A 23519-nucleotide genomic window follows, 5' to 3' on the forward strand; every position below is an offset into this window, starting at 1 on the left:
CATGCCCATGACAATGTGTGAGACAACACTTTCCCCAACCAATACTGATCTTCCAACTTTTTTCCAGGACATAGGTAATAATGATATATTATTCCTATTTTTCTTATGCTTACTATAAGTTTGGTCATCGTTTATTGTTTCATTTGTATTTTTCTTTTCTAACTTCTTAGTTCATGAACTTTCCCCACTTTTTCCTGGGGGTGTTCATCTTTTCCCTATTTACTTTTTGAGGATTTTATACTAACCTCTGTAATAGTATTTTTCAAATAATATATTTCCAGTTTAATCTTTGCCTTTAACTTAGGAATTTTTTCCATAGAAGCTGTTTAAAATTTTATGCAGACAACTATATCAATATTTCATTTTTGGTTTTTACTTTTTTTCTGTTACTTTGATGTAAGCCAGATTTTCATTCACCCCTCAATATATTCTAAGTACTGGGATAAATAATAAATCAACCCTGCCCTCAAAAAGTTCCCAGGCTTAAAAAACTAAACCCATACCTTTAAAATCTTAAAATTATAGACTTTCAGCACAGGAAAAAGACATAAAATATCCCGGCCAACCCCTTCATTTTACAGATAAGAGAGAAAAAATTATGACACCCGAAAGACTTCCTTGGCTGTGGTCAAGTCCAGCGGCACAGTGAGGAACAGAATTCAGAGGCCTTCACTGCCAGCCTGGGTGGGTGAGTGCTTAGAAAGCCCCTCAGTCTCATCTGTAAAACAGAACCAATATCCACTCTGCATGATCTAGAGGGCTGCTGGAGGACCAAATGAGGAAATGACACCTGCAAAGGCCTTGATGATAGACAGTGAGCCCATGAGGAAAAGCTTCAGGAACAGTGGTGATGCATAAAATACACACATGTGTGCGCACATGCACACACAAACACACACACCCTCTCTGCTCCCTATTTCTTACCACTAGGAGAAAGACTGCCAGTATTCGAAATGAGGACTGACAATCATTGCTCTTTTGGTTGTTTGAAGTTTTTTTTAGAGCCTCTTTACCATATTTCAATCTTAAAAATCTCAGGCATCTTTTCTTCTCCTTCAATTACCTTCCAGAGAGGTGGCTGGGAGTGGGGAGGGTTGCATCAGCAATGTTGAGTTGACTTCATTATCTGTGGGAACCAAATTCTGGCAAAGAAGTAACACAGTTTCCTTGGAAAGTCAAAATAGAAAGGGAGGCACACACATGCACACACACAAAGATATTGAAGATATTGACACACTCTGCCTGAAGAGCAGAGCCAAGATTTTTCATCATGAGTCACAGAAGATGATAAGAATGAACTCTTTCAATGCTGAAACAATGACATTTTACAGTCTATGGCCTTTCTTCAGTGATAGTGTGATCACAGTGGGAAGAGCAGGGTGGAAATTACAAGTGGTAATTGTAATTTACAACTTACACTTGGTCTAAGTTGTAAGTTTCCTGCTCCCTGGCTGTGTGTGCCTAAACAAGTCACCTAACTGCTCTGACCCTTATGGCCAGCATGTTAAGTCTAAAAATATACCAAGTGTTTACTCTTGGGCCAGGGATATGAATTGAGACATCTATGGGACCAGATAGAACATATAAATGAGGCAAGTGGGCTGGGTATAAAAGTAGTACTGATAAAAATAATACTAGTAATAAACACTAGGGGCAATGAGAGTGGAGAGAGCCTGCCTACCCACATGGATCATCTGTGCCCAGGTCCAGCCAACTTCTGCCATGGGGCATGTGTATCTAATGCTTCAAGTCTACTGATTTTATAAGAGAAGCCAGAAATGCACATTATATAAAAATCTCCTGATTCTTCATTAATGCCTTAAATTTTCAAAGCACTGAGAAGTCTAAATAAAAAACATCTCTAAGGCAGATTCCCAGCCTACAAAATCTAGCAGCTGAGGGATAATTATTCTAGTCCATTTATGCTATCTTTTGAGAAATCTGTACATTCCTACTAGCTTTATCTTTCTGAAACTGGAGTTTGGAAACATTTTCTCAAAATCCCAGAAGAGAGGAAACATTTTGAGTGATTTTAAAACTGGGTAATTAAGCTAGATCAGGAAAATACAACAGATAAGAATGGATAGAGTTAAGCTTAATCATGACTCCAGAAGACAAGTGAGGAATGAAGTTGGTGGAAAGCAGAACAGGATGTAATTTAATGCTACAATCACTTAAAATTGTGCTTATAAAGAAATTTTAAAGTATGAGAAAATTCTTATACTTGCAGTTTAGAGAAAAAGAACAGAATTCAAAATCATATACAAAATTTTTTTAATAACTCCTAAAGCTCATGAGCATACAGAAAAATGAGGACAACCTTTCCAAAAAACAATTTAGCAATATCCATCAAAAACCTTAACTATATTATTATTCTTTGACTAAATTATACCATTGCTATGAAATAAGAGCTACATGGAAGTTTTTATGCCCCAGGATATATATCACATGTTATTTAAAGTAGTAAAAATATTTTTAAAAGACCTAAATGCCTTAAATGGAAAAGACAGCCATTAAAAAGCACTGGTTTTTTATACAGCAATGTATGTCAATTACAACACAACAAAACTGGGGGAAAAATTATTGTTTTTAAAGACCATGTAACAGCATGAAATTCACAATATAATGTCATACCAAAAAAAAATAAAGGTTTTATATATACTTAGCAAAAAGACTTGAACAAAATATACCAAATGTTTATAGTAACTGCCACAGGAGGTAGATTGTGGGTAGGTAATTTTTAAATTTTTATTCAGGTATTTTTCATTTTCAAGTTTTATAAAGAGCATATAATACTCATAACCAGAGAAAATATTATTTCCATCATATTTTTTGAAGATTATATAAGAAGACATTCAAAGTATATTAAGTAGAAAATGGGACAAAAATTGTATGTATACTTGGATTCCTATTTTTATAAATTGTGTTTTTGTGCCTTCTTTAGAATGAACATGAACTTTTGTAATCAGAAAAATTAGACTTTAGTCTTGACTCTGTCAAAGAAATGCACACACAGCCTTTAAAGTATTCTGTTTATGCCATATTCCAAGAAACCTGTATTCATGAAGAAGAAGGAAGATCCACATAGATGGGGAGTGTGCTGTAGCATATTGGGTAGAGTGTAATACTGTTTTGGTTTTTAGGAATTATGTATTTGTATACCTGCATATAAACAGAAAATACTAATGAGAAATACATTAAACACACTTTGGCTTCTAAATATTGGTAATATAAATAGAAGAATACAGGATTGAAGAGCTAGTAAAATCCTCCGACTTCACTTTTTACTTTATACATTTTTGTGTGGTCTGAGGCTTTCATAATGAGCATTATAATTTAAAGAATGCATGATTTTAAAAATTATAATAGGTTATTTTTTAGAGAACTTTCAGGTGGACAGAAAAACTGAGCAAAAAGTACAGAGTCCCCATATAATACATAAATTTTAAAAACTGAAAACCACCACAAGGCATTTACTAGCAGAGCACTGTTGACAATGCTGGATTGGTCATCTCCAAAATGGCTCCCAGTGATCGACAGGGACCCCCTTCTAAATGCTGCCCCTCCCACCATGAGGTGGAGTTACTTCCCCTCCCTTCAGTCCGGGCTGGCATTGCCACTTGTTTTGCCCAAGAGGTTGTGACCAAAATGATATACCTATTAGAGGCATACTGAGGCTTACACTTATGCATGACAGTTATGATTAATACTTTTATGTATTTACCATAATTTGGGATAGGAACATGCACTGCCTTTTTATTTTAAAAATCGTTTTTACAAAAGGAATAGAAATTTGTTACTAAAACATTTTTTTAGTTGAAAGTTGATGGTGAAATGCTCCTCCACCTTCTAGAACCACATTGTACAGTTAATCACATTTATGTGTTTTGCTTTTATTAAACACACAAAGTAGAAAATTCAGGAGGAAAGGAAGTACATTTCCTCTATACAATTGTTCCTAGTAGATGGCAGTGCCTGTGTGGGGAGACAGCTCTTCACAGGTCTCTAACATTGTGCACAGAAGCAGAAGCACTGTTTTTTTCCCAGACTGTTTTTTTTTTTTTTTTTTTGAGAGGGCATCTCTCATATTTATTGATCAAATGGTTGTTAACAACAATAAAATTCAGTATATGGGGGACAACGCTCAATGTACAATCATTAATCCATCTCAAGCCTAATTCTCGTCAATCTCCAATCTTCTGAAGCATAACAAACAAGTTCTTACATGGTGAACGAATTCTTACGTAGTGAATAAATTCTTACATGGTGAACCGTACAAGGGCATTCATCACAGAAACTTTCGGTTTTGATCATGCATTATGACCTATAAACAATCAGGTCAAATATGAATATTCGTTTGATTTTTGTACTTGATTTATATGTTGATCCCACTTTTCTCCTATTATTATTATTATTTTTATTTTTAATAAAATGCTGAAGTGGTAGGTAGATGCAAGATAAAGGTAGAAAACATAGTTTAGTGCTGTAAGAAGGCAAATGTAGATGATCAGATGATCAGGTGTGTGCCTATGGACTAAGTATTAATCCAGGCTAGACAAGGGCAGCAAGACATCCACGGATGCAGAAGATTTCTCTCAAAGCAGGGGGGGTGAGGTTCTGAGCCTCACCTCTGTTGATCCCCAAATTCTCACCTGATGGCCCCCCTGCGACTGTGCCTGTCTTATCCCAGACTGTTTTTAAGGATGTTTGTATAGCAAACAGCCTTGGAAGGGAGAAATGAGTCTCCCTTTGGAGCAAAGCACAGACATGGTAACTGCCCATTATAAAAGATTTGGTTCCCTAAGCTCAGGGTTCCTCTCCTATAATCCAGTAACACAACCTACTGCATTTGGGGTGTCATCTGACCCTCTTCAAGTCATACTATGGAAAATTAGGTCTCAGGAAACCAGTCAAAAACAGTAATACTCCAACAACTGCAATTTCCTGTCTCTGACCCAGGAGTTGCACATCCTCTGCTAGCATCCATGAATTGGGCACAGGTGACTCAGGAGCTTGTAGGCCCTTCACAGTTCTTGACACATTTTGTCAGCCTGTTTCTTTAAGCCATTTTTAAACTACAAAATGTGGTGGATTTTCTCACCTACACCACTCCAACCACTGACCTCTAACCAACTGCTGGAGCACCTACTTAGGTCCTGCTGTGACCCTTCTCCACTGACCCCTGATGGAAACAACTGCCCCTGTCCTCAGCAGTCCTACAGGGCTCTCAAAATGTGCACACTGTTTCCCTTCTGAAGAAAGCAAAACCTAATTCTCTACAAAGAGCATGATCTCTTCAGGAGAAAAAATTAGTAAATCCAAGTTGTGAGAAGTAAAGAAGCAAGCATCTGCAAGGCACAGCAGGGCTAAAGCACATCTGGAGAAAGTATCACTAGGAAAGAGGAAAACAGAATAAGAAAATGCTGCTACATCCAAAGTCAGGGGCTTAGAAGTGAAAAACCCACCCCTCCCCTCCTCAGGGTAAGAATGGAAAGGCTGACATTCGATTAATCCAGAAAAGGAAAATCAATCTTCCTTGCAGATAGCTATGCTGTGTGAGTGGACAGCATTTCCAGGTTTACTGGCAGGCAAGCTAAAGCAGAGCCTTCAGGAATTTGTCCTGTGTCTCATCTTTCATCTGGAAATAAAGCTGGCATGATTTGCTGAATAATGCTCTTGGAGATCAAGGAAATGGCTTTAGGCTGTGACATGCGGACAGTGGCTAGGAAAAAATTATTGGCAGGGACAGTAATCCCAGACATAATGCTTGGAAGTCCCTGAAGTTCTGTCAAAATCTTTACAGTTTGCAATTGATTCTCCCTGGCTGGAATGAAAACCACTTAAGGCTCAGCTACAAAGTGACCTCTCTGAGGGCTTTAAAGCAAGAAATGTAAAGGAAAAGAACATAAGGGACTTACCCAATGGTCGGGCTGATGTTGTGGTCAAAGTGATCCTGGACGAATCGACACACAATGCTCGATTTCCCAACACCAGTGTCCTGGAAAAGAATGAGGACACAGCCATGAAGATCAAGGATGCCAATTTTGACCTAGTATAAACACAGAACCAGAGGACTGGAGGGGTTATTTCTGCGTGATGGGAGTCAGGGAGGCAGAGGAGAATACCTCTTTCTATCTCTCACCAGTGCTTTCTACAATGTAAGTGTAGCCTTCATCGAAAGAAAAGTATGGTAGAAATAAGCTTTAGAGACATGTCCCACATATATATCATACTTAACCTAGCATAGGCATGCTCACAATATACATATTTCCAGAAATTTGGAAAGTTCTGGAGGGGTTTAGAGGAGAAGTTTGGTGATAAACTGCATTGCTTTAATACACCTAGAAGTGACTTTACTCCAAACCTTAGCACTCAAAAATGTATTATCTATGTTTCTACGTATCACCTTGTAAGATCTATGAATTCTAACTTCTGCATTTCTAACATTTTCTCTTTAGAATCTGACGGCTGCATAACAACCTCCATTTTTGCCTAATTATACAAAGGTCTCATTTATGCTCTTTCTCTGTTAAATAATTTTTAAAGCTGATTAGAATAGAGGTCCAGTTATATATTGGAAATGAAATAAATATGTGTTTCTACCCTCTCCCTTACTAAACCATTGTCAAATAGCTTAAGAAATAATAGACACAAATTCACAAGGTCAGAGAGATGGGAGACAACACCTGACAGATGATGTCAGTAGAAAGTAGTTGGCTGAGTGGACACTGAGAAAGAAGGTACTGGAGCCTTAAGGGCTGCCTTAAGAGAACCAAGGAGAAGCAAGTCAACCTACGCCGTGGCGCCATGAACACATCATGAAGTGGAAGACATGGCTGAGATCACCATCAGCTGAAAAGCTGGACAAAAACATACACTTCGATGCTCAGACCATACAACCAGAGGACAGACCCTCCCGCCTTCCAGGGAGAGATGGTGGTTGACTCTCCTGAAAAACTATATCATTCAGGGGTTGGGCACCCAGTGGTACTCCCTGCCCTGCATGAGCCCAGACAGAAAAGGTGAGGATTCCTCTCTGGGTAAGAGGGAAAAACCTGCACGCGGTGCTGTTTGGAATCCCCCAGCTAAGGGCTCCATGTGCATCAGTCAACAAGCCCCAGCACAAAGACAGTTTTCAGGACACATTTTAATCTTCTGAAAATAAACACTGAGTTAAGAAATACCAGATTTTATACCTTCATAAAAAGAGCAGGATGCTATTTTAGAAGATCATTCAGAAAATAAGACTGACCTTTTGGAAATTAAAAATAAGATGGTAGAAATGGAAATTTCAAAGGAAGAGTTACAAAGTAAAGACAGGAGACTGCCCACAAAGTAGAACAAAGTAGCACAAAGCATCTGCCCTGAGCTGCCAGCTGCTGCTCGTCTGAGAGAGCCAGCGAGGCATGCTGAGATCTGTAAGTGAACAGGAACAGGAAAACAAGCCCTATTTAGCCCAAGAAGGAAGAAAAATAGCTTTCTTACATTAAGGCATTTTAAAAACCTAAGGATCTGGGAGAAAACGTTGAAATTCAGAGAAAAGTGTTTTTCTTTAGACACTGAAATATGAAATAAGATTTGATATACCAACTACTAATCTGAGTAATTTTTACTATGTGTTTAGGGGACAATTCCAGCAAATCAGGGGCTGGAGGGGCCCCGGCTTGTGATGCTCATCAGAAGTCATTCTCCAGGTCTCCTCTCCCAGTGAGGGTGGCCACCACTGTTCTGAGCCATAACAGAACAAAAGCACCAAGAGCCGCTTATCCAGTGTGCAAACTGATGTGATAACGGCAGAATTAAATCATTAAATCGTCAGCTGAAAAGATTCCCAATCATTGCCACTGCTACTTCTGCATGGTGCCTGCAGTGTGGATTGAGGCTAATGTTCCCCATGGCTCCCAGACTACAGCTCATTTCTTTTCATCTCCGTTGCTTTTAAAACTCCTCGTAGGTGAGCACATCCTCGCCATCCTTTAATACACGTAAGCCCAGATAAACTGAAAGCTGAACTGTGTAGCCCTGCCCTTGAGGCCGAGGGAACCGCACACCTGCATCAGGTGGACTGCTCTCTGCGAACTGCCAGGTGGGGGCCACACCAAGTTTTGTTTTTATGGCACAAATTCATGGGGTGCAACACCCCCTCTCCTGTAAATAATAGATTCAAATTTATCATCCCATAGGAAATGCTAAATGATTCACCTCCACCCTCTCTGCACCCACTGAAGCCATTCCCATCATGGGAAGACAGCACGAGCGCCTGTCCTGTCCCTCTCTGGGGGGCGCAGTTGACGAATGATCTTTCTCAGGGCTCTCCTCTCATCCATTCTTCCCTGGTCCAGCAAGCGATCATCAATCTGCTCGAAACAACCGGTTCCAAACCTCAGAAACAGAGAGCCCCATGGATCCCGCAAGGCTGACCCTCCAAATGTTTTGGAAGATAAACAATTCAAAAGCCGCCTTGAAATCATCCATCGCTACTTATCGACTCCTGCAGATCACGCCAGCTCGCACCCGGCTGTCTGAGTGGTGAAAGCAACAGGCCGGCCCACGCGGAGACTTAACAGTTAGTTCTTTAGTCAAATACACTCAGGGTTTCTTTCCTTTTTACAATTTCATTCTCAACACGTCTCTCTCTGACGTATTTGATTGGAAAGAAATAACAGAACAAAAAGACAGGAAACAACAGTTCAGTTTGCCTTAGAAAAGAAAATACTCTTACAAAGGACTGCCTCAAATGATTGGTGGCCACGGCCTTGTGACAGCTCAGAGCGACCCGGGGCCTCCTGCTCGCAGACGGCTGCAGTAGCCCGCCGACCACGAGGGGAAGGGCCTGCCCAAGGACTGCTGGGGAGAGCTGCAGCCAGGCGCCAGCACGAGGGAGGTTTTCATGAATCACTCGGCTCTGTGATTTCCTTTTCCTGCAGGAACCTCATTCGGACGGTGACACACACCCACAAGAGGAAAACACCAGTGAGTCATGACTATTGCACAGGAAAACTTAAAGGTTTAAAACAGGAAGAGAGAAGAAAGCATCTGGATGAATAAAGGAGCCTGTGAAGCAAGAGAAAGGATGGGTGAGGGGGCTGGGGGCTGCCTCGCCATTCTGCACTTCAGTGTGGTGGATTCACACCGGTGGAAGGAAGTTCCTCTGTGCATGTACTGTTGCATTTCACACGATTCTGAGAAGACCATAGTCCATCTTGTCCACTCTCCTAGTTTTGCAAAAGAGGAAGCTGTATGACTTCCTCAAGGCCACACAGCTGCTGGGCTGGGAGAATCAGAACCAAATTTTCTGAGTCCCAGGGAAATCCTCCTCAGGCTCTTACCGTGCTAAATTGACCTCTCTGCCCAATGTAAACTTCCTGGAAGAAGAGCAAAGCCTGTCTCCTAGAACTCACAGGGTTGGCTTGATTACTGCTTTCCGCCCCACTGTCCACAGCAGGATCATGTGTCCTCAAGTTACACTTGCTCAACTTTCACTGGTGATGAAAGAGGGGGATAGTACCAATGACCAGGGAGACATTAGAATAAAACTGGTTCTGATTCCACAAAGCAAGAATGAAGTTGGGTAAAATCCTCCCTGGGGACTGAAGAGTGTTTCCCTGTATCTCATTCCTGGGGCTGATCCCAGACATAGGCTGAGGCCCAGACTTCAGCTCTACCTAGTTACTGTGAAGTGGACCCCTCCTGATATTCTTCCCATGCAGGTTCTTATTTGGAGCTAATGATACAGTTCTCTGAAAACAGTCATTCCTTGGACATGACAATCACTGTCAAATTTATTAATAGCATGTAAATCTGTAATTATGAAATCACGAACCACAGAGTTTCAGCTGCTGTCATGTAAACCTCGAAGCATCACTTGACTCACTCCTGGACTATTGCAACGGGCCGCAAGCAGGGGATTCTTACCTCTCAAGACAAAGAGCGGTAAATCCTAGGCAAACATATCACTACCCCTAATCCTGCTCACAGGTGGTAAGGATTTTTAGGAAACTAATAGGAGTAGAGACTGTTGATCACTTTACAAATCAATATGCCTTTCATGAAAAGGAAATTACAAACTATATAACAAGACTCAGGAATCCCATTCCTAAGAATACAGTTAAAAGGAGAAAATGAGCAAAAAAAAAGATCACTGAACTAGTATTTGAAAAAATTATAAGTGGCCTAAAAAATACAAGTTAAACAAAGTATGGCATAGACAGTAACTTCTTAAGTTCTAATTTTATGACTACCAAAATGTCAAAGAGGCAGAATATGATTTGCCCATACTGCAGACAAAGGAAATGATCATTCCAGCATCTTCCATGTTCTAGGAATCAGGGAGCACCCATACGGCCAGGATTTTTTAATTTACTTCTTTGTTTCCTTAGGTCATTCATGTATTTAAGTGTTTAAACTTTGGGCCTTACATACTAAAGAGTCTTAAGTGTGTTTCCCACTGATAAGGAGTTTAGTTAGTGATTTGGGAGGACTGCAGGGCCAGCGGGATCTTGTGGGTGGAGAGAAATAGGCAGTGCAGTGGGATGGCCAATGGTTTGCTCTCCTGACCCCAAGGGTGAGGGAAGGCCAGAGCACGGGGGAGTCTGACGCAGTGGAGTAAGGGTCTGGTCCAAGACACGGGACACATGCACCCCTGCCCTGCACACAACAGCCTTGTGTGGAGCCAAAATGCAGGCAGACGCTGAGAGCAGTGGCCAGTAATTCGGGGCAGCATGCCTGATTCTCAGTCCACTTTGGGGAGGATGGGGGAGAAATGTCTGGAGGAAGTGTGTGCTTATGCTAGAGAGGTGAGGTCAGGAAGGAAGAGTTTCCAGTCCCTCTGGCTGGAGGGTGCTGGCCTGAGCTTCCTCACCATGGCCAGGTCCCAGCCATCCGGGCCAGGGCCTCTTGGTGGCACCACGTGCCCTCCCACCACCCTGCATCCACCCCGAATAGAAAATAGAACAGGAGCCACACAAGGGGGTCCACCCGTACCAAGCATAACCCAATCCAGGGGCCTTGCAGCTGCACTTAGAGATTCCCAAGCTCCCACAGAAATGCACCACAATTATGAACCCACTAAGTGTTTTTTAAAGCTTTGGCTAAGGGGGAGAGGATACACACCCCATTTGCTCCTCTGTACAGAGGAGCAACCTACAGAACCCCAATCACACACACCCCTTGTGAGAGTGGTAGGTCATTGCTCATGAAGAACCTAAATGGGCCAAACTAAGGACTCAGGGTCAAACAGTGCGTCACTCCAGAGTGCCCACTGGTCACTCCAGAGTGCCCACTGAGCTCTCCGGAGATCTCCAATACTGATTCTGTGTCTACAACTCCCTTTCCAAAGGAGAACTTAAGTACCTTGTTCCTGGATGACATTCAAAGACTTACTGGAATTACAGACTTAATAGGCCTGTCCACCCCTGAACCCTAAATAATATCTTCTGTTATCAAATAACTCCTATATATCCTAAGCACTTTTTACCAAATTCTTTGGCACTGAAAAGGGTTCAATATTTATAAATCACAGTAAACACTACCCCAAAAATTGTGCCATAAAAGCAAAAAAATAATTAAACTCAAGTCCATAATATGCTTTTTCAATTACTAGACAATCTACAAGATTTCCTTTGGATGTGGCACAACCTCTGTCCAAGCACAGTTACCATCAGCCTTCACACTATGTTTTAGGGAAACTGAGGTGGCAATGCAAGAAAATCCAATTCCAGGCATCTTACTGTGTTTAGGAAGCCATACTATACCACAAAATTATTCTGGAAAACACAATATAAATAAGAAGCTACCAAGCATTCCCAGAAAAAACTCTGCCATTCCTTCTGTGATGGGAAACATGTCAAAGGTGCATATTATGTCAAATGTCTTAACAATCATTCACAAAGAGGCACTAGCTACAAATATGATAAAAATGGGACTGAATTATCTCATATTGAAAAGGTGGGTTTCTGGCTTGCATCTGAAGTTACTAAACTATTTTCTCTACCTCACGGGAAAAATTGCATACAGACCGGATTTTAAGTACTAAATAGCATGAGTGAATTTATGCATTTAGATCTGTGCCCCGTGGGCACTAATGAACATAGTTTGGAAATGTCCACAATCCTCTAGATGTATATTAAAATATACAAAGAATAAAGTGACATGATTTAGATGCAAAAAATGACAAGGAGAGATGTAAAAAAATCCTAAGAAATATGAAGAAACAGAAATGAGGAGCATGAAAGCCACAAGAGATGACTAGGTGGTTCCAAAGGGAAGAGAGGGACATGTCATCACTTACTTTATCCCACATGGTCCTCACAACAACCCTTTGTGAAAGGGAAGACAGACAGCACTGTCCCCATTTCCTGTGTAAGGAAACTATGGGCTATCAGTTTATGTGAATCACCTGTAGTCCTGTATCTAGTTCAAGCCTCATCACCATGCAGGCCTCTCTTCCCCATATTCAGGCTCCACTCACTGATCAAAATCTCTCTCTCCAAAAGGCTGGTGTCCACCCACATGTTCATCCATTTACCCAGTTCCTGTGATGTCAGCAACATGCAAGGACAGGCGATGAAGAGATTAATCCTGACTCCTGGAGTCAGGACACTTACACATCAGACATAAACTTTACGAAGAGATCCAAGACAGGAGGTCAGAGTGATTGCGATTGAGACCTTTGCACGGGCAATCCCCAGCACGTCAACTGAAAGGCTCACGGCCGTGTTCCCAGAGTGCATTCGTTGGCTCATCATTTGAAATTCAGATGCACATTTTTCTGTTAGAATAATGCTGTAAACCACTGATTACTTCCCAAGCTTCCCACTGAACTACAGCACTGTCCAACAGAAGAACCCAGTGTCCATTTATATACATGGGATGACTGGTCGTTTCCACAGAAAAACTTACTCCAATTTCAAAGTGGGAATTTCAGCCAGTGGGAACTGCCCAGGCCTTCAGTATAAGCTAAACACCCTGGGGAGTAAGGAGATCTTTGGTGAACAAATGGTCTAGCAGGTTTGGACTCCAGGAATATTGCCAATAGCATAGATTTTTCAGAGAAGCAGGAGTGGATAAAACGGTAACATGGGCAATGACAAAAGCTGACGTTTAATGAGCACGCAGAGAGTTCCAGGCAGCAAGCTAGGCAATTTACGTGAAAAAGTATCAGCTACTGTCTCTTCAAGTATATCTTCTGCTCCATTATATCTCTTCTATCCTTCTGGGACCACAATTATGCCTGTATTAAACTTATGTACCTTATCATACATATTTCTATATTCTTTACATTATTTTCCATCTTTTTGTTTTAGTTTCAGCTTGGAGATCTTCTGAACCATCTTCTAGTTCTTCCTACAGATGCATTTACTGTGATGGTAATCCCATTTATTGATTGCCTAATATCAATTATTATATTTTTTGTCGTAAAGTTTTCATTTGATAGTTTTCAGTTGCTTGCCAGTTTTTGAAATCATGACCTCTATTTCCCTGAACATATTAAACATATTTTAAAGTCCTTGTCTGATAAGTCCATTATCTGCATCCTCTGTGGCTCTGTTTTTATTGTCTGTGGAAAGGTTTTTAGTCAAACTGCCTTATCTCCTCATATCTCTGGTTATGTTTGCTCAAGTCTTAGCATCATCATTTAAGAGAAGGAAACCAGAGCAACTTGTCCCAAGACATGGGGGTCAAAGCTGAGACTCCACCCTAGGTGTTCTCTGACTTTTACATGAGTGTTTATAAAGAAGAGATGGTCTTGTTTCTGAGACATTATTCTCAAAGAAACTGATGCTAGTAAGAAAATATTTATAATATTAAAAAACACTATCCTTTCCTACTGTTGCTAAATTTATTTGCCTCTTGTCATTCCAAAGCTGGCAGATCTGTGATTCCAAAGTTCAGCAATCTTTCAGTAATGGAGGGCTTTGGCCCTTGGTGGCAGAGTGGCTTCTCGACCCTGCTGATGGCAAAGGAATGTCCCAGGAGTTCTAGGGAAGCCAAAGACCCCGACATACCGGGAGTGGTAAAAGATGAGTGCCCAGTCCCTCTCCTTGCCCCAGCTCTTTAAAAAAAAGTCCCGTTGGCCACCATCTCCCCTCCTGCCTTAGGTCTCAGATCACTTAAAGATGGAAAAGAAGGAAGACAATTTGTAAATGGGGAAGAACAAGTTCCTGAACTCCTCACTTCTGTTATTCTAATAATAGCCCCATTGCTCCATGGCATTTTCAGAGACCAGTTTGTCCTGAAGTGCAGACTCTGTAGCTAGGCAGAAATTTCAGTTTATCCAGTGACTCTTGGAAGGTGTGACCTTAACTGTTTTTTAAAAAATTTAACAGTTTTTCACTTAAGTCACACTTCCTGCCAAAGGAACCAACCGTTCTTTTGCCACCTTTCTTTCAGTACAAGCAACACGTGTGGACTCTTGGTTGGGCAAGAGTGTCACTCCACAAATGACAGAGACACAAGCTTCCCTCATCCTAGAGGGAAAATAACTGATACAATGAAATATCTGGCCTACGTAGGCACTGAGCACCAAATGTGGGATTTTATTGTTGCATTATTTTTTTTACAAAACACTCAACCTGTACTGTTGCCAAGTTGCAGATCTAGCAATTAACGTCATAATAATAATGACTGTAATTGCAGTAGGCAGCTTCTAAAATAATCCAATAATTTCCAATAATCCCTACCCCCTGGTATTTAGCTGCCTGTGTGTGGCTTGGACCTAACAATTTGTTCCTAAAAAAGACCTTTTGGTAAAAGTGATGGATGTTACCCCCAAGGTTAGGCTGTACAACACCAGGAATTACTTCTCTCTCACACATCTGCTTGCCCTCTCACCTGCTTGCTCTCAAGAAGCAAGCTGACATGCACGAAGGCCATGAGGCTCATGAAAGGGGCTCAGGTCAACAGTCACCCAGGTCTCAGGGCACGTCTACAACAGAATCCCAGCAACTGCATCCTGTCAGAAACCACTGGGGAGCTTGAAGGCAGACCTGTCCCAGTTCCACTGAGGGTGTCTGCAACCCCAGCTGGCACCTGACTACAGTCTTGTAAGAGACCCTGGGTCAGAGAACCCATGAAGCGGTGCCCAGATTCCTGACCCACAAAACAATGAGACAATAAAATTAAATTTTGGGCAACTTGTTAATACAGCAATGGATAACTAATACAGATGTAGTGAACAACATTTATTAAGTACTGACCCTGAACCCATTTTATTTAATCCGTGCAGCAACCCTAATAAAGTAGGGCTCTCCCCATTTTGCAGAGTAGGAAGTAGAGTGAGGGCAGCTCTGGGGTGTGAGAGGTTGTCCCTAGGTGGATGATGGAGGCAAAGTTGTACAGGACTTACGGGTGATTCTGAATATCCCTCCAGGATTCCACTCTCAGGGCCCTGCCGTGAAAAAGGAAAGATACTCCATTCCTTTAACTGACAAAGCTGACTTACAGTGTTTTAAGCACTAAAGTCAGGAAATGAAGTTATCACAGATAAAAAGCTGCAAAGCAAAGCAATAATTCAATCCTAAGGGTAAACCTCTAGGGAAGACATCACAGCATTGGAGACCAGAAAGCAGCGAACTGAAGATTTCAGAATTTGCTCCTGGGCATTTCAGCTCAGCTTTAAGTCACTGTTCAGGCAGCCCCCTGTGAAGCAGCACCGTTTGATTAGGTGCCTTTTCATCTCACTAGACGCACTCTCCTTCTTCGGTATCATTTCCACTTGCTGCGTCCCCAGGGAATCTACACGCGACGGGGCTGCTTTGGCCCCTCTCTTCCGCCTTCCCTCCTGGCCTCAGGAAGCAGCGGGCAGCCAGCAGCCAAGCAGGAATGTCCCACGCGGCGCCCGGGCGCAGCCGCGACGGCCGGTGCTCAGAGCCGGAAGACGAGCGGGAAGGGCCGGCCCGGCTTCGCTCCTCCTCTGGTCTTAGATAATCCTATTATCCCACCCCAGGAGCCTGTGCTAAAGAACAGCTCATTACATCGATCCTAAACCTCTGCGGAGAAAATGCTGCCAGCACAGTCTTGGATGAAAGGCAGTGCGGCAGAGGCAGGCCCAGCGGTGTGGCGGCCGGGACGCCCGCGAACGCGCTCCCCGCGGAGCGGCTCGGGCCGCGGCCCCTCCGTCATCGCGCGCCGCCGCGGCCCGGCCTCCACAGGCCGTTCTGGGCGCTGGGCCCCTTACTGAAATTGGTCTGCTTTGCCGCTGTTTCTCCCACCGCCATGAACAAAGCAAACTTCCCATTCAAGCGAAACGTGCGGCTATGAACTCAAAGAGCTCCGAGGTTGGGCGGGGAGACGCCATTCCCTCCAACCTCCCCGGGCCGGCAGCAGCCTTTCGGCCGTAGGCGAGGGCATCTCTTTGGTCCTGTGGCCACGTCTGTAAGACGGGTCGGAAATAGAGCACAGATATCAGGCATCTAATAATGGCCCCAAATCATACATAACCTTGCTGGGTGGGTACATTTTTCTGATGAGAAGGTCCCTCATCAGATTTTCAGTGTCACCCTGACATAAATATTTGTAAGATCCAATGAACATGCGGACGCCCTCCAAACCCCTCCCATTCGAAGTTGCCAAACGTCTGAGTTTCAGGCTACCTCCCCAATCTCTGACTGACATGTTCAAGGCCACAAGCTACTACTGCTTACCCGTCTCGGATCCACCCCCTATTTCCCGTTCCCATCCATGTTATAAGATATACTGTCCTGAGAGTCTGCTCTCCAGTGGCTCCTTCAGAGCAGGTCCCAGCAGTGGTGGTCATCTGGACCCTCAGAACTGGGAGGAGGGATGGGTGAACCATCAATGCACGAGCATGCACGCACGCACACACACACAGCTTGGAGACTGGAATCAGAAAGGCCAGACTGCTCTTCACTTGTATGACTTCAGGAAGGGAAGTAAATGGCCACTGATCTTAAGGCCCAGCAAGAGCATACATCCCCAAGCCCACAGAATGCCTGGTCCAGAGAAGAACAGAGAAGTAAACTGGAGGATATTATATACTGAGCTAAGTGCTATGAGGGGAAACAAAGGACATATGACCCACATCTCAGGTCAGGAAGGCTTTCTGAAGGCCCGGGGCATTAAATCTGAAACCAAAAGGACACATTAGCTCGGGGGCGGGAAGGATTGGAGAGAGAGGGAAGGGAAGGAGAAGTGAATGCCAGCAACTTGAGCAGAGACCAAGGGGGAAAGTGTGTCCAAGAGTTCAGTTCAGTGGAAGTTCAAGGCAAAAATGCCAGCAGCTCCATATGAACATGGATGGAGGGACCGGGGCTGGTAGATACCCCTTCTGCCCCCTCCTGCGATCCCACTCTGACTGGCACAGACTGGCATTAAAAGAGGCTCTCTCACCCACAGGATGTCTCTCCCCACTGCTGATATTCCTGCACACTTCCCTGCAGGGGATCTGAAGCACATGTGTACACATGTACCATACATACACGCACAGACACACATACATGCCCATTAACACACACATGCACATTTGTGCACACATATACACACATGCATACATGTTCACATAAATGCACATGCACATGTGTGCATACACATACATGTGCCCACACATGCACACACCCCTCACGGACACTGCTACACTGGCCAGCTATGCACTGTTTTGGATTATCCTATCATCAGCTTGGCTAAAGCAGGTACATTTCCCAGGAGCCCCTTCTCCGCAGGGTTCTGGGTTAGAGCTGACTGAAAGAGGAACTTGAAAGAAGTGGAGCTATTACAATGAAGATCTTCAGTAGGCAGGTAAACTGAGAGCCCACTTCTGTGTCCTCTTCTCCCCATAGTGGGTCAGGCCCCCTTCCAGATGTAGGTGAGAGGCAGAAGCAGCAGCCGTCCCCAGTCAGCTACCCCAGCCCCTCTATGGGCCACTTGCTGCTAGCAAAGCCAGCTTCTCAGGGCTTCCGTGAAAGCTCCCTCCCCCCACCACCACCACGCTGGTGCTTCTCTGGCTTGAGGCCTTTCCTCTGATCTTCCAGCTCCTCCTTCTGGACTTACCCTTCCCCAGCTGTCCACAGTGGTATCATAACTGTTGTAATTCTCTATTCAAGATGCTGGATTACAGCAAATGTGAGTTAAATGAGACATGTGCACACTGCAGACCACTTAGAGAAGAGCAGGCAGTTGGGACAGTATCACATCATTTGTAAGTTGGGGATATTTCAGTAAGTTCACAATTTATCCACCTCTCTTACTCCATCATTGTTCCAGTAAATAATAATATTTCTCACACATGATATATTAGGAATTATCCTATAATTATGAAGGTCAACTGTATCAAGGCCTAGACTTGATGATCACATTAGCACCAGGAAAGGTACTTACAAGAAAGGGAGGAAGTGTGTCTGAGGAAGGGGGCCTGCAGAGTGAGGGAAAAGATGTCCCCCCAGTGACCATGCAAACCTGACTCTCCTGGTTTAGAGTAGTTATGGCCATCTGGCACTTCCGCAAGCATTTAAGAGGCTTTACAAAATATAGTCATCAATGAATTTTCAACTTGAGGAAAATTTCTACCACCATCACTTTTCACTTCTAATCTCTACAAATAAATGCTAATATATTACACTTAAAGAAATTTGACCAGGAAACAGAAGCTGCCTACATTCCAGCTACCTGATGAAGCTACCCCACATTGCAGCCTCTGGGCAGATGTCAGCAGAAGCCCCCACCTGCCCTACACCATCCAAGCCTCCAGGGTCAAAGACAAGGCATCCTTGTTCCAGCATTGTCCAAAGGGTGTGGCTGCTGGTGCTGCAGATGAAGCAGTAAAGCCATGGAAATACACTCTCTGATTCCTATACAGTGTCCTAAACTGCTCCCCAACCAAAGACCCACTGACGGTCAAAAGGAAAGCAAGTTGCGGCAGATCTGCTCTTCACGCCTGGGCTGGATTTCAATTGTAGAGCCAACCTTATGTCATTCATGCCAAGGGGAAATCCTGGTCCAAAAAATTACCTGCAACCAGCCCCTCCAGCATGGAAAACTAATCTGAAACCTTGCCAGAAAGTAAGAAGCTCCTGCTGGCAGAGGTTAAGATCAAGGGCACTGAGGTAAGCCTGGCGTAAAAAGTAAGTGCATATGGCCAGTTAGGCTGAACTGCAGCAAAGCCAGTGACTAAGGAAAATTAAAGAGCAGGCAGTTAAAAACACAGCAAGGCAAGATGGATGGAAGGCCAACAAGCATATGAGAAGGTGCTCAGTCTCACTAACCAGCAAGGAAACACAAACCAACACCACAACACAGTAGCACTTCTCGCTCCCCAAGATGGTACAATCAACAAGATAGTGACACACATTGGCCAGGATATGGAGACCAATTTCTCATACACTGTTGGTGGGGAAGGAAAGTGGTGTAGCCTCTTTGAAAAACAGGCTGGCAGTTCCTCACAAAGTTAAACATAGAAGTTACCATATAACCCAGCAACCTCCCCCCTAGATATACACCTCTAGAAAACGTGTGTTCATATAAAAATTTTTACATGAATGTTCAAAGCAGCATTATTCACAATAGCCAAAAAGTGGAATCTAAATGTCCATGAGGCAACAAATGGATAAACATAAAAAGAAATGAAGTACTGATACATGCTACACTGAGGATGAATGTTAAAAACATTATGCTAAGTGAAGGAAGACAGACACAGAAGGCCACATATCGTATGACTCCATTTCTATGAAATATCCAGAATGGGCAGATACACAGAGACAGAAAGGAGGTTAGCGGTTGTCAGGGGCTGGGGGAGGGGAATAGGGTGAGACTGCTAATGGATATGGGAATCAGGGGTATTTGAGGGGGGTGATGAAATGTTCTGGAATTAGATAGTGATAAAAAAAAAAGATGTCAAGGCAAAATGCTGCTTCTGAGTTTCCAAGTTCCAAATCACAATTATCAATGAGCTATTAAATTACACTAATCATGTCATTCATAACGATGATGTTAGCATCTTGTTAATCTAGACTCCAGGTTAACTGGCATCATCTCATTTTATCTGCAACCAAATTCTATGAGAGACATCCTATTATTACCCCTCGTTGCTGGGAACACAGGCTCAAGGAGCATCAGCAATTGAACGTGGTCTGGCCTAAGAAGGTCAAGCTGTTGAGCTCCATCCTATGCCTATTGCCTCTTGGATGGACAAGGCCTGGGCCCCCCATTTTGCAACAAAGTCCTGGAGATATGAACAGGTGTGGCAATGCATTTATCTTTTAATACCGAAACACATCCTGCATGTGTGAGCCATACCAGGCACTGGGTTAGACACCACAGTGTGAATAGGATCTCTCTTATCCCATAAATGCATTAAGATACACACACAGGAACAAGTGAGCAGCCAGGCCTCAAGGTCTTAACAACCAGAGAAGTGGAGTTCTGTCTTGAATTCATCTTCATAACACAGAAGGATGAGCAGCCATGCACCACACCCAGAAACAAATTCCCTCCCTCCCTGACTGCTCAGGCCCAGGGATCTCCTTGGTACCCTGCAACTCTCCTTACAAGATATGCTAGAACATGCCCTTCACCAAACATTCATGAGACATGAAAACAATGGCCAGTCTTTAATTTATGTTCTAAAGGCTTTATGTCTTACAGAGCACACTCACATTCCTTACTGCATTTGGTCTTCACAGTGACTCTGAGGTCTCATTATTCCACTTTATAGATGGACAACTTAAGGCCCAGTGCACGTCAGTCACACTGCTCATGGAAATGGGGAAGGGTCAACTGTAGACCTCCATCTCCTAGTCTGTTCTTTCCTCATCACTAAATGATCTTCAGTGCACATCTTGACTCCAAGTTGCCAACAAAACATTATAGAACTTCAGCATGTGGGACCAGGAGGGGCCCTAAAAGCTGGGGAAGATAGAGGCCTGAGCTAAGAAACCTAAAAGTGACAAAACAGGCAGTTTGTAACTTGTAAATTAACACCTTTGGTTATTTTAATAATAAGAAATAATTGTATGCAAATAAGTATAGGCAACTTGATAACAATACTACAGTGCTGGCCACCTTTGTCCTTGTGATAATGTAAAGGTATCAGTATGTGTCTGAACTTCATGTACTAACATCATGAAATTCTGCTTTGAGATACTTCAAAATCTGTGAATATACATCTCTTTAAGGAGTTTATTTTAGGGTAGAAAAAATGTGTAGTTTATGCTTCTCAAGAATGAATTGTCCCTGGTATTAATCACTGAATACTCTCAGAGAGATTTTGGGTAAACATCCCATTTGCAGTGTAAATATTCCAAAAAGTAAGGGTCTCAATACTGATTTGATTACACACACAAAAAAGTTTGTGTACATCCTTTACTATGTGCATATTTATTTATAAACTGTATACATGTATTATTGTGCTAAGGTATTATACAATAAAACATGTACAAAAATAGAAAAGAAAATATAAAAGAACACTGTGTCAGTCAGGGTCTTTTCAATACTTAATACTACCAACGTACAGTAATCAACTAGATGCTGACATTGCCATAAGCTGCAAATGCCTTCCGTACCTCTAGATTTCACATTTCTGTTCATCAAAAGGCTTTGCTGGTGCCACAAACAGTCTGGTAATAAATCCATGCCAGCCCTGGAGGGAGGACGCTCAATGTGCCCTTCCACACAGGGGCTGGGAAACACACACACAGGGACAAAGCTCCCTGAAGCCAGAACGTAACACGGGATGCACAGGCTGGAGGCAGCCATCTTTCAACTCCGTCCAACGGGAAGAGGAGAGATTCAGCCAAGCAGCCTGAGAGAGCACTCCCAGGACCACAAATGGCTGGGTCCACTCCCCCTCTGTCTGAGGCCCAGCTGCATTCCCACCTTTGGGTTTCCTTGGACCCCGCTGGGCCGTGGGGCCTGCTGGGCCCTCTGACGCCCACCAGAAGCAGAGTGGCAGGCTGGCCCAGCAGAAGCCTGACTCCCCAGACGGAAACACTCAGAAGGACTTTACAGCTGAGCCCTGGGCATTTTACATCATCGCCAGGCCCCTTCCCAGCTGGCCCCTTTGCTTGGCTGTCACATCCTCATGCCATTTGTTTTATAGGCACTAGCTCAGGCTGGTTTTGGCTACAAGTATCATTTACTACATCCAAACCATAGCTTAATATGTGCTGCTCTACCACTGTGGCTGGAGAGTGACACATCAAAATAACAGTTTCTCCCACCTAGGAAAAAATCGACCTGCAGAGCCTGTAAAAGATCTCCACTGCCTGATGTCCAGGCCTTGCCAACAGTAAAATCCACATGCGTCTGGCCAAAGCATCAGGAGCATTCATTCAGCTACATTTTATGCTCGAGCATATTTCATCTGCACTGTGGGCTCTAGTCACGTATTGCTATGCATGCACTCAGAATTTAAGTTACAGAGAGCCATGTGCATCCTCTAATTTGTCAGAGAATGTTCATTTCTATAATCTAGCTTTAAAAAAATACAACTGACTGATTTCATTTAAAAAAAAGAAGAAGAAGAAGAAAGACAAAAGAAAAATAAATGTGCTAGGAAAGATGATTACTTGCTCCAGGAGTGAAATCATCATTCTGATTTCAATTAGGACTCTTTGGGCTGTCCATGTTTTGACTCTGTGGAGCAACAATACACTGCTCCCTCTTCCCCCACCAAAGTCTCTCTCAAGCATGCAGGAAGATTGCAGTTAGACTGAGGCAACCAGGCCAAATGTTTCCAGATAATTATTTGGTCAGATGAACCGAAGGAAGTATGTTTCTTCACTTAGTGGTTTGGATTAACCTCAGAGGCCAAGAAAGATACTGCAGACCTTCTCTGAACTCAGTACAGGCTTCTGCTCTGCCATGGTCTGACCATATGACTTTAGCAGCTAATTTCAAACTTTGGCTTCCTATCCATAAATCTGGTGTCTTACCCAAACTGGTACAAAATGGACTTTTCCAAGCATCTGACCCATATGAACACTTGCTGGTAAATCTGCCTACAGAGTCCCCTATTTTGTGCGCCTGCCCGGCTCCCAAGAAAGAATTAGTGTATTTTCAGAATGACTTCCCAGAGTCCCAGAACATGCCAAGCCTGCATTTTTACCAGAAGACAGGATCATTTTCTGTTAAATGAATCTGGTGAACTGTATCTCAGGTGGCCAGGAACACAGGCTCAGCCAGGACACAGATGGCAGCCACCTCCTGCCATTCTGCTGACCAGAGAGAAAAACTGGGGAGCTTGAATTTTCTGACATTTACTCTTGATTCTAGATCCAAACCACCTAGCTGTTACACTCCCTCAAAGCAGTAGCAACAAGGCCAGCTGGTATTATCGAGCTACCATTCCTTCTCCACAAAAGCCAGAACACAAATCCCCAGCATACAACTGCTGTCACTCACACACATCTCAAAATATTCCCTCATCAGATAACATGCCACAAATTCAAAGAGCATCCTTACCCCCTACCCTCTGACCTGTTCAAGTCATGCTTTTTGTTAACTGGGCTCCCAGCTACATTTTAATCTGGAGCTTAGTTTGGGGAGAAACAGTGACCTAGTGTGAAGAC

General features: G+C 43.3%; 1 protein-coding gene across 2 annotated transcripts in view; it reads right to left on the reverse strand.

Annotated features, from left to right (window-relative positions):
- Window positions 1–23519, reverse strand: part of RAB31 (RAB31, member RAS oncogene family) — a 131349-nt gene that overhangs the window by 76910 nt on the left and 30920 nt on the right. For both annotated transcript variants that reach the window (XM_037001106.2, XM_037001107.2), the window contains exon 2: window positions 5919–5998. In XM_037001106.2, coding sequence (XP_036857001.1) covers window positions 5919–5998 — 80 coding nt within the window. The remainder of the gene's footprint in view (window positions 1–5918; window positions 5999–23519) is intronic.

The sequence above is a fragment of the Manis javanica genome, chromosome 9 (assembly GCF_040802235.1).
Source record: "Manis javanica isolate MJ-LG chromosome 9, MJ_LKY, whole genome shotgun sequence".
Classification (NCBI taxonomy): domain Eukaryota; kingdom Metazoa; phylum Chordata; class Mammalia; order Pholidota; family Manidae; genus Manis; species Manis javanica.